This window comes from Gymnoscopelus microlampas, assembly GCF_963454915.1.
Source record: "Gymnoscopelus microlampas genome assembly, chromosome: 1".
Classification (NCBI taxonomy): domain Eukaryota; kingdom Metazoa; phylum Chordata; class Actinopteri; order Myctophiformes; family Myctophidae; genus Gymnoscopelus; species Gymnoscopelus microlampas.
In genome coordinates this window covers 8825529-8838425 of record NC_139962.1, presented here as the reverse complement: position 1 = coordinate 8838425, position 12897 = coordinate 8825529, and the positions used below count along the sequence as shown (strand labels likewise).

Here is a 12897-nt window from a genome sequence, read left to right as displayed (position 1 = left end):
TTATACTTTCAAAAATATCTGTCATTTTTTAAAAGTACAATAAGGCTTAAAGGGTCTACACCATGAATTTTAACTTTTTCTTCATTTTTGTGTGTTTTTGGTCTCCCCCACCTCTCTTCTGTTCCAACAAATACCCGACTTCGAGCATGCAGGCTTTCATAGGCTATCTGTGGTTTTCATGTAAATTGGTCTGAAAACAGTCCGTCAGATTTGTTCCCCCACCCTACGTCACGTCTGGGAACAATTCTTCCCGTTTTTCAGTTCTAACCAACAACAAAAAAATCCCCCAAAAATTTTTTTTTTTTTTCATTTTTTTTTTTTTTTTAATTTTTTCTTATTTATTTTTTTTACTTTTTCCACACAGAAACAGGACATGACATGCATACAAACTGGCTCAATAGCGCCCCGTGCCAAACAGGACAATGTGGTATTGCAGGTGAAAGTGCTTTATAAGCCAGAGAGAAGTTAGTTGGAATGAGTATATCTGAGGCTTGATTTAGGCTCAAACCTTTTGAAAAACGTTTGAGGGACATAAACAATATGATATCAAATATTATTATTATTTTTTAAATTCATGGTGTAGCTCCTTTAAAGGGATAGTTCACCGCCAAAATGACACTTTTTTTTACCGATTACTCACCCCATGGAGACTTTAATTCTTGGATATTTTTTTTGTTTTTTTCGCATTCCTAAGCCAATAATTTGATGACCGGCTGCGGTTCCGGTAGGAGACACAAAGAGTCTCCTTTGTGTCTCCTACCGGAACCGATGCCTACCGGTCCACTGGTCATCAAATTATTGGCTTAGGAACGCGACAAAAAAAATGTATATCCATGAATTCAAGACTAATCAATAGAAAAAAAGTTTTGGGTGAATTATCCCTTTAAGTGGTTAAAACACTAATGCCATATCATAGTATGATGTCCAAAATCCCAGACGATATCTAGTCTCATACCACAATATCAATATTATATCAATATATTGCCACGCCCTTATACCTTGTAGATTTGTTATTTTAGGCAGGCTATGTACTATGGAGTACAAATGAGGTTTAAATCCTTCACAGTTGATGGGACGGACAGATGAGAAGGGCACATTATGAAAACGCAGAATAATCCTCTCGTGCATAATCTTGTTTTATGTCACAGGAGTCTCAAATGAAAGCATTGAAGGACACGGTTCATATCTGCTTCTCAGCCGTGCTACACAACCAGCCCAGCGGAGCTCACAGGTTCCCCTTGTTCACCTCTTCTCACCTGCTGAGATACCCATCTCTACTCAACAGCTCCAGAGTCACCTTCCAGCAGCCTCACGTCAAGGTACATTAACCACTTAAACCCTGCACTAAAGTCAAGGTACAGTCATTCATTAACCACTTAAACCCTGCACTAAAGTCAAGGTACAGTCATTCATTAACCACTTAAACCCTGCACTAAAGTCAAGGTACAGTCATTCATTAACCACTGAAACTCTGCACTAAAGTCAAGGTACAGTCATTCATTAACCACTGAAACTCTGCACTAAAGTCAAGGTATAGTAATTCATTAACCACTTAAACCCTGCACTAAAGTCAAGGTACAGTCATTCATTAACCACTTAAACCCTGCACTAAGGTCAAGGTACAGTCATTCATTAACCACTTAAACTCTGCACTAAAGTCAAGGTACAGTCATTCATTAACCACTGAAACTCTGCACTAAAGTCAAGGTACAGTCATTCATTAACCACTGAAACTCTGCACTAAAGTCAAGATACAGTCATTCATTAACCACTGAAACTCTGCACTAAAGTCAAGATACAGTCATTCATTAACCACTTAAACTCTGCACTAAAGTCAAGGTACAGTCATTCATTAACCACTTAAACCCTGCACTAAAGTCAAGGTACAGTCATTCATTAACCACTTAAACCCTGAACTAAAGTCAAGGTATAGTAATTCATTAACCACTTAAACCCTGCACTAAAGTCAAGGTACAGTCATTCATTAACCACTTAAACCCTGCACTAAGGTCAAGGTACAGTCATTCATTAACCACTTAAACTCTGCACTAAAGTCAAGGTACAGTCATTCATTAACCACTTAAACTCTGCACTAAAGTCAAGATACAGTCATTCATTAACCACTTAAACTCTGCACTAAAGTCAAGGTACAGTCATTCATTAACCACTTAAACTCTGCACTAAAGTCAAGGTACAGTCATTCATTAACCACTTAAACTCTGCACTAAAGTCAAGATACAGTCATTCATTAACCACTTAAACTCTGCACTAAAGTCAAGATACAGTCATTCATTAACCACTTAAACTCTGCACTAAAGTCAAGGTACAGTCATTCATTAACACTTAAACTCTGCACTAAAGTCAAGATACAGTCATTCATTAACCACTTAAACTCTGCACTAAAGTCAAGGTACAGTCATTCATTAACACTTAAACTCTGCACTAAAGTCAAGGTACACTCATTCATTAACCACTTAAACCCTGAACTACTACACAGCACCATTATAAGCAAAAGCGAACATTTAACAGTTTTTTTTAACTTATGTTGCTATATTAGTGGTTCTCAAACTTTTTGCCAATGTATTTGGCCGCGGACCCCCATCTCAAAATATTTTGTTCCAGGGATCCCCAGAAGGTTTGAGTTAAAAATATATATTCAAAGATTTGCACAACTTTTCACGATTTGTTTTTCTTCAAAAATAGCCAAAGAAATCTAAAATGACACAGATGCTTTCCCGGTCTAAATGGGTTAACCACTGCACTAAAGCCGAGGTAAACTCATTCAACATTAACCACTTAAACCCTAGTGTCCAATTCTGGGCATAATGATGAACACAACTAGAAAAAGTGCTCCTCGGGGTAGAATGTGTAGGCTGAGAAGCAGATTTTCGAATACAAAGGGTATTTATTAAATATAGTGTAATTTTAAGCGTAAAATCAAGCACTTTTTGGAATATTTAATTATATAATTGATATAAATATTTTTGGAAATCTCTATGGGAAAGATGAATGGGCTTTGGACTGGTGGAACTGCAAAATGGCCGCCACTGCTATGCCCCATAGCAGTGGAAGTAAGACCCCACTGTGTTTCAAGTGTAATGGAGTTTCTTTCTGTATATTATTGGATGTTGTTCTCTATGAAATGATTACGTTAAGGTTACACACTCATTGTTTGGCACTCCTCAAAGTCAATGTCACCGAAGGCTTCACAGCACTAACCTGACTGTCAAATGGAAGAAGCTTGCGACACACATTTTGTTTCACAAAAAGAGATTTCCGGAGGGAGGGGGGTTTACCAGGCTATCACAGCACACCCACAAATTAATATTTTTTAAGACCAAAACAAAGGTGAAAGACAAGAATGGAAATAGGATTAATGTATGCATTGAATTTAATATTGCGCAGTATTGTACAATCAGATGTTACTGAACATTTGAGGACAAACACAAATCCTTATAGTAGATATTATACACTGACTTTTTGACATCTTTTCTTTGTGTTTTTTACAGTATTAAATTACAAAACACAATTTGAACATTTTATAATTTACAGTAGTTCTAGGGAGATGGTAATTTTGCATCTTGTATTTATAGGTAATGGCTTAGATAAATGCTGAAAGAAAGTGGCTTTTCCTCAGCCTTTTCACAGAACCCTACAGACTTTCCAAATGGAATTGAAATGTGCTGAATATATACCTACTATTACATTGGTTTCTTGACTATAGTTTATACCATCAATGGCTCTCTGTTCCCTGCCAAGCAGCCATGTCTGTCACAATCAGGTTCTGTGTTGGGTTTTGATTTCACAACCACAGTCACATTTAAATCACAGAGTCAGTCCCAGCACTGCAGCGTCTTATCCACTGAACCCGGTGCAAAGTTTTGTCTCTAAGAGGCTTTTCTCCCCTTGATTCAGTCAGAATTTACTCTGCTCCTCCCTTGAATGCCTCACAGCTTTGACACACCAACCAAAGAGCTTTTTGTAACAGCTCTGATCACGCTCTAGTACCACCGTATCAAACACTCTCACTACCGTCCGTCCCCCGATTCGGTGACACCATTGTATCCAACACTGTCACCACGGTCCCACAATGCAGTATCGCCCAGTGGTGGAAAAAGTAATCAAATGTTTTACTTAAGTAAAAGTATCAATACTGCAATGTAGAAGTACTCTGTTACAAGTAAAAGTCCGGAATTCAAAATGTTACTTGAGTAAAAGTACAAAAGTATTGGCATCAAAATATACTTGAAGTACCAAAAGTAAAAGTACTCGAATGTTTGAAAATAGCAGGTCTACAAGCTCACAACGCGTCGCATCGCGACGCGTTGTGAGCTTGTAGATCGGCTATTTTCAAATAGCCTATGTATAGAATAGAGCTAAAGTGGTTCATGTATGTTTCATAATATCATTTATGTCTGAAAAGTAACTAGTAACTAAAGTTTTCAAATAATTCTAGTGGAGTAAAAGTACAATATTTGCCTCTGAGATGTAGTGGAGTAGAAGTAAAAGTATTGGAAATTGGAAATTCTCCAGTGAAGTAAAAATTCCTCAAAAGTGTACTTAAGTACAGTACTTGAGTAAATGCACTTAGTTACTTTACACCACTATCGCCACAGATTGGCAAAGTTCGTGCTGGGTAACTTCCAGCTTCCAACTACAGAAATACATCATCTGAACCACTCCATATCCACCACTGTCACTACTGTCCCCAGTGTAGCACCACCATACAAAGCAGTGTTACTGTAATGGACACTTTTACATCCAGAGAGTTCAAGTCTTGTCAAGTGTTCACAGTGGAGCACCATCACTCTTATATTGGAATTCCTTGCTCCTCTTTTCATTGCTACAAAGCCCAATAAATCAGCAACAAGGACGTGGACAGAAAGGAAACCACCTCACAAACCAAAAGACAAGAAAAGAAAACCACCAGGTAGGAACGAGGAGACATTTTTATGCTAATCAAGTTATTACTTCACACTTCATTAGCATACAAATAGCGCCAGTCCATTCCTGTGCAGTTGCTAGCAGTGCTATTCTCTCCGTAGCCCCAGAACTCTCTGACAGTCTGGTTGATGAATCCAAGAGGACCTCTCATTGTAGAGCTGACTGTGGAGCTCCATCTGTCCACACCGTCGGTGTGAGTTGGCACATAATGCCGTTTATTACACGGCTTGGTTGAATGCTCGATTCTGATTGGTCAGTCATCGGTCATTATTTCTCGATAATGACCGCTGAGCTCAATAACGGACCGCTGTCTAATCAGAGACTCAGAACACCTGCTCATATCAACCTGCGCTGCTTGATTTTATGCTTTATCCAACATGACAGCCATGTAAACAAACAACCAATGTCATTTACAACTAAACGTTGCTCTCAAGAATGTTTTTGAAAACATTTGAAGTGAGAAATAGACGATGCAATAACCGAGAAGTCATTCTATTTGATCCACTACACTTCCTTGTTTATCGTGGCGCAACAACGGGGGAATACCAAAACGCTCGCCCCAAAACACAGTCGCCCCGGGGCAAATCCGGCGGTATTACAGGCAAATCGGCAGTAAATAGAATGGGGGGTGAGTGTGTTTTGGGGCGAGTTTTTTTCCATTTCGTCATTTGTTTTTGCGAGGCGAACTTGTCCGCCCAGCCCAATACTTATGGAATACTTTCATTGCCGTAAGCAAGGAAATACTTCGTTTTGTTGTTACTTTTGGGTAAATGTATTCATGTATTTATTAAGTAGCCGTGTAATAAGCGGGATAATGCATGGGGAGGTAGTCATTATTGAAATTTAAAGCCCTTCAGGGCGATTAACCACCTCGGCTGCGCCTCGGTGGTTAATCGCCCTGTCGGGCTTTAAATTTCAATAATGTCTACCTCCCCATGCATTATCCCTTGCTTATATCGCTGCCAAAGACGATCCAATTTAAAGACAGAAAAAGACCCAGCCCTCGATAGCACTTACTGTCCATAAAAGTATCAAGACGCTGGGTCCCAAACCGCTCACAGAGACGCTCACTGTCACCCTCTTGGCTCTTTGTTGGTGGGCAGTAAGCACCGTACCTCGTTATGTTCATGAACAGCACCGATGGACCCTGCTTATTCTGTTCTGCACAGGCAGAACAGAATGAAATCTGTTTTTGTTGTATATTTCCCAAACTATAAATGATAGAAATGTAAAAAAGCAACTGTTTTGTTTGACTTATTCATATTCATGGAGACTGCACCGGTTATCATGAGGTTATTATTATAACATGATAACATCTGTTTTTGTTGGATATGTCCAATTAATGATAGAAGTTTAGAATGGAACTGTTCATTCATTCGCAGCGCCTGCATGGCTTATGAGGTCATATCCTTGGAGATCAAGTAATATTTTTACATGCCAATTAAATAATCAGTGGCACAAGCCTTGTATAATTGCAACTTGAAAAGTAAGTGATGTAGAGAGCTTTTTATCCACTCTCTGGAGGATAAAGAAAACATTTGAGCTTCATGAACACTAAAATGGGATTCATGTGTTTGAAATCCAAAGTGGATTCAAAGTGCCAGAGTGTTTGTTCACTGTGAGCTTTTACGCTTCACGCTCATAGATAGAGTTAACATAATAGGATTTAAGCTCTGCTACATGCCATGGCTCTCCCTGTACACACACACACACACACACTGTGCACTAGGGCATTCACGAATAGTGATTTTTAGTATTCGAATTATTCGACCTATAAGTATTCGAATATTCGATTAATCGATTTGATTATAAAAAATAAAATAATAAAAAAATAAAAAATAAAAAAAATAAAAAGTTTTTTTTTTTTTTTTTTTTTTCAATGACATTGATGACTGGACTCAAGGAATGCGAGTTGACGTCACACCAGAGCTCACAGCTGCGTGTCTGCTGCAGAAAAGCCACAAAAAAAAAAAAAAATCTAAAAAAAAAAAAAAAAAAAAACTTTTTTTTTTTTTTTTTTTTTTTTTTTTATCGAATAATCGAATAGTGGTTTGATAGTCGAATAGTCGGTTTGATAGTCGAATATTCGATTATTCTGTTAATGCCCTACTGTGCACACACGCACGCACGCACGCACACACACACACACACACACACACACACACTTTTCAGACTCGGATGGGTGGGTATTTCTAAGGGGGGAGAAGACATTTAAAGGTAGTTTCAGTGATATTTTCTTTGTTTAAAACAAGCTCTATTATTCTGCAGTAATCCTTGCTACAGTGTTTGTTCAGTAACAGGGGTCTCCCCGTCTGTCCAGCTCTTTAATAAAACAGAAAATAAATGTTCAGATGGGTTGCCAATTGCATCCAATCAGCAGAGAGTACCGATTTATCAGCTTCAATTTTATAGCGTTCCAGTTAAAATGTTGTCTGCTCATTTCTTTGTGTCATCACTTCATATTTCACTTCAGTTATCTCTCCTGATTGGATAGAATCAGTGGTGGTAAAAGTAGACTACTCAATTTTCTTTTACTTAAGTAAAAGTATCAATACTGCAGTGTAGAAGTACAAGTAAAAGTCCGGAATAACAAAATCACTGGAGTAAAAGTACAAAAGTGCTGGTATCAAAATGTACTTAAAGTACCAAAAGTGTCACATCGCGACACATTGTGAGCTTGTAGATCGGCTATTTTCAAATGGCCGAAATGTATAGGGTTGAAGTGGTTAATGTATGTTTTGTAATTATGATCAAAATCTACAAAGTAACTATCAACTAAAGTTTTCAAATAATTTTAGTGGAGTAAAATTACAATATTTGCCTCTGAGATGTAGTGGAGTTGAAGTAAAAGTATTGAAAATTGGAAATGCTCCAGTAAAGTAAAAAAATACATCAACTGTACTAAAGTACAGTACTTGTGTAAATGTACTTGAGTAAATGTAAAAGTGCTAAGTACTATGAAGAACACACATACCAAGCCCTGTGGTACTATGAAGTAATCACAATACTATTAAGTAATCACAATATGAAGTAATTGCAATACTCTGCAGCAATCGCAATACTATGAAGTAAATCACATTGCTATGAAGAACACAGCCAAGCCCTGTGGTCTGATAGTACACAGTTCTCATCCAGTAATCACAGATGATGTTTCAGATTCTCAGGGTCTGCAGGGCTGAGCAGAAATCAGGCGTTTCATTGCCTCGCTCTCAGGATTTACTATATTACTTTTTACGACTGTTTCCTTGTCTAAAATAAATTACGGGTATAAACAGTGTTTATTCTGCTTTGGCTTGGAAGAGTTGAGAGGGAGTTGACGGTGCAAAAAGAAACTAGTTGCCTGAGGTGTGTTGTGTCATTCAAGTTACGTCCTACTAGGGGCCCGTGCAAGTCGGGAACGATGCAAGTTCTGGGATACTAGCCCCACCCGTTGTGCAGTACTGTTATCTGATGTACTCGTTGCACCCGTTATCAGCTCTACCTTCATCTCGTTTTGCTTCATTTGCTGCAGCTTCCTTCACACATGATCGCAGCACAGATCTCGTACTGTTTGTTCAGTTATTGTCTCCGCCAGGCGGAAGGCATGGTGGAGAGTATGTTTTCGTTCCCGTCCCGCTGTGTGTCCCCCCCCCCTAGCCAAGCTAACATTGGTCAAGCTTCACGTGACACGTGACAATATGTTGTGCTTTGATTGGCTAGCGAGACGCATGACGAAATACATACCTATAAATAGGTGTGTCACTTCAAAACATTGTTTACATGTTTCGAAGTGACATCAGTGCCATCAGCCAAGCTAATATTTAGTCAGTGGATATTAGCAGAAAAAGTTCCAATCTTGGAATAAATTCCTTACCAAAAATCCTCACCAATGTGTTTGTAAAGGTGTCTAGTAACACATCTCACAAAGACTGAAATGCAGTTTCCCTAGTTTCCCAGTTTCCCCACACCTATCCATCAGCCAAGCTAACATTGGTCAAGTGACACGTGACAATATGTAATATTGACAGGATTAATGGAGAGTATCTCTTCCTCTCCGTCCGTCTCTATGTGTCCGTCTGAGAACACCCAACATTGGTCAAGCTGCATGTGACATCACAATATGTTATATAAATAGGTAAGACAAGATCAATCAGGAACAGTACTTTCCAGTACAAATTACCCGACCGTGCGTGTGTGTGTCCGTCTGAGAACACCTAACATTGGTCAAGACCTGCCAGTGGCTGGCAGGTCTATATTACATATTCTGACGTAATATAAATAGCTTAGACAGGATCAATCAGGAACAGTACTTTCCAGTACAAACTGAGATCACAGCTGAGATCACACAATGCAACTAACTCCCAGTACGCGAACTGAAGAAGCAGCAAATCATGGTCTGAAGCTTGGTGTAGTAATAATGACTGTTCGATGGTTGATTTGATTGTGGTTGCTTACCACCTCTGTATCTCATTACTTATTGCTATAATAATATAATTGCTATGATATAGTAACATGTTCTATCTTTGGTAAGAATTAGAACATTTCTAGAAAACTATGGTTAAAGATAGGGTAATGATTTCCTTTGGTTAAAATAGCACGGGTCCGCTGGCGGAGACCTGTGCTCCGAGGAGCACATTTTCTAGTTGTACATGTAGCAGAGTGGCTCACAACCTCAGCCTGATGGCCTGAAAGTCTAATCTCCCCAGAGTGACAAGGAATTCCCTTTGGTTTAGTGGTTAAGATGTTGGCTTTCCACGTGGGAGACCTGAGTTCGAATCCCGGGCGCTACATTGGTGCCGTGACCTGGATCGGGTTTCCCCTTGGGGGAGATCCAAAGGGGGGTGAGTGTAGCAGAGTGGCTCACAACCTCAGTCTGATGGCCTGAAATTCTAATATTTCCCCCAAGTGATAGGGAATTTTCTTTGGCTTAATGGTTAAGATGTTGGCTTCCCACGCGAGAAACCCGGGTTGGAATCCTGGGCGGTACACTGCAACAATCCAAAAGTATGCAACATAATGATAAAGGGTTCTATAGTACCTAAGAAATTCTTTAATGCATTATTTTAATCAATATGAATGTACAGTATCACATTATATACAGTAAGTGCAACTCAGTGCACTTGAACTTGTGTAAGGTCAGCTTTGAGTCCTGGTGAAAACATTCAAGAAGGTTTTTCAGTGGTTTCTAGTCAAATTGGAAATGGTTCTTTCTGAAACATTGACGGCAAACCAAAAGCGTTCTCCCACAGGGAAAACATCAAATCTTTTTTTGGACGTTAAATCTGAACAACTCTAATGATAGTCATCTGTTTTAATCTGTCCACTGTCTCTGTGACAGCCAGAGAGCAGACCTCAGGGAGACTGACAGGGAAGACATTTTCAAACACATCCCTGCCTCTGCAGATGTACCGTGCAATTCTGATGGATATCGTCAAAAGTTAAGATGGCCCCTGTTCATATTCAACCATCTTTCCTTGAATTCTCAAGAGGCCACTTTGGACCCAGAAACCCAGAAAAACTAGACTAGGTTTTTGTGAAGATTGTAATGGCAGAGAAACAACAAATTTGGGATTTATTTTATGGGCGTTCTGCTCGTCTCTCAGTAGACTCTGTCAAAACATGAGGTACCTTTACATTGCAGTATTGATACTTTTACCTAAGTAAAACATTTGAGTTATTTTTCCACCACTGGCGGCGTACGCATGCATGTGGACTAAAAGTAATCAAGTTACTTTTTTTGTAACTTTTTAAAGTAAAATAATGTGGGCAGTTGAAATCCTTTACAGGATTATTAGGGTAATGAATAATATTACATTAATTAATCATTAATAAGCTATACTGCTCAACACTGGTCTGTTGTTTCACTGAATACTAACTAAATATCACAAAATACCTTCAACGGACTTGAAAGCCAATCTACAAGCTTTACAACATGAGCTTGTAGACTGGCTAGATTGGCTTGTGCCGAAAGTTTGCCTATTTTGCCTGAATGTTCTCCTGTTATGGCATGCCAAGAAAAGGGTTTCCTGAAGTTAAAGAGTTATTACAGTTTTTTGAAAAAAAACAAAAAAATGTTTTTTCACTTTTTAAAAAAAATAGCAGATCTACAAGCTCATAGCGCGGCACTCGATGCCGCGCTATGAGCTTGTATATCTGCTATTTTTGAATAGCCAAAGAAATGTAAAGTGACATAGATGCGGCCCAGGTCTTAATGGGTTAAACGTCCGTGGAGGATCAACAGACAAGGACATGTATAATGATAGGATTAGGACTAGTTTTTTTCCACCCTGATTTATTACAGTATTTTCTGAAGATAATTTTTCCATGAATCACAATGACATGTTGTGATTAAATTAGAAGCTATAGGTCTTCAGGTGTCACTGGTCTAAAGCAGCAATGCAGATAAGCTATAATTAACAATGCATCGTTCACATTTGACTTCACAGTAAATCAACTCGCTTTGTGTCACTTTGACAAATAGAACTGATCTACGACCTAACAATACGACGCGGTAGCTTGTGGATCTGATCTTTTCGGCAAGCAACGCCATCATACTACGAGCAGGGGCGTCACGGCCATTCACTGTGCGTACGACGCGACACCCTCACTCTCACAGATCCGTGATTTCATACCCCCCACTTTTTGAAAAAATAAAATATATATATATATAATTATTTATTTTGTGATAATAAATCGGTAAAATCAGGCAAAAATAATTAAATAACCTAACCCTAACCCTAACCCCGAAATAAAGTAACCAAAACAAAACACTAACAAAATCCGCCCATTTTTTTAAAAATACAAAATTCGTTTACATTTGACAGTTACAAATGTTCGCTTGAAAAAAATTATATGCAAAAGATTTGCAAAAAATAGCAGATATACAAGCTCATAGCGCAGCACTCGGTGCCGCGCTATGGGCTTGTACATCTGCTATTTTTGAATAGCCAAAGTGTAAAGTAAGGGGTATAGTCCACCGAAAGTCCATCCCCCCGACCTTCTGAGAGCCTGTGACGTCCCTGACTACGAGTATGAACTCCTTTACGCTGTACAGTTCCTAGACAATCAGTACGCTGCTTTACAAATACAGTATTGTACATGTTATGATCTTACAACATTCAGTTTATCACTGCAGTATGAGCTAAATTAACAAAGGTATCCTTTTTAATTGTAAACACTTAAACTCTCTATACTCAGTCAACTAATACTTAGTTGAAAATAGCCAAAATACAGGCTCATAACGCGTCGCATTGCAACACATTATAGACCTGCAGATCAACTTTTTTGATATTTTCTTCCCCCAGAATAGAGATGCTAGGGTTCAAGTGGTTAATTGTGAACCTGTGAGTGACAGCTGTCTCTGCTGTTCTACTCATCATCAAAACAATGTGTTTCTCTCTCTTTTCCACAGGATATCTCTAAAGTTCAGCGAATCGTCACATCCAGTAAATTGCCCGTGAACCCGGGGGTAACGAGGAGAGAGAACGAAGGAACCCAGAAGTGCCAGATGGATTCAGTAAGTAATTAAACTGTAATAGTCTATCTGTGACCCTGGGACTGTAGGCGTCAGGGTCGTACTGTATGCTCATTGATTCCCCCTTTAAAGCTTTCATCAGCAATCACACTGTTGGTTTGATAACGGAAGACATTTTTAACAAGTTGTGAGGAGCTCTCTGCTCGCGACGCCGTTCCCTGAGAAGCATCATCATTAGGGTATTTATTATTTCTCTTCTCACATTCTCACAAAGAGCTTTGGCTGAGCAACACTGCATCTGATTATGTTACACAGTTGGAAAAACGACAACGACCCTCTGGCAGATTCAGTGAGGATTAAAACTCTGTTGAAAGCTTCATTTGGATAATTTATCAGTTGAGTTCCTTGCTCAGGGGCACGTTGAAGAAACACTTCCATTTGTGTTTTCTCCCTGTGGTCATAACAATCTTTCTCTAGCTGTCTGGCAACCACCACCCACA

At 39.0% G+C, this 12897-nt stretch overlaps 1 protein-coding gene across 1 annotated transcript in view; it reads left to right on the top strand.

The window, feature by feature from the left end:
• LOC311042652 (leucine zipper protein 2-like) overlaps window positions 1–12897 on the top strand; it is a gene marked incomplete at both ends in the record, with an annotated part of 179641 nt that overhangs the window by 160709 nt on the left and 6035 nt on the right. The window contains 2 exons of the mRNA XM_084053520.1: window positions 1149–1319; window positions 12335–12439. Of these exons, the coding sequence (XP_083909646.1) occupies window positions 1149–1319; window positions 12335–12439 (276 nt within the window). The remainder of the gene's footprint in view (window positions 1–1148; window positions 1320–12334; window positions 12440–12897) is intronic.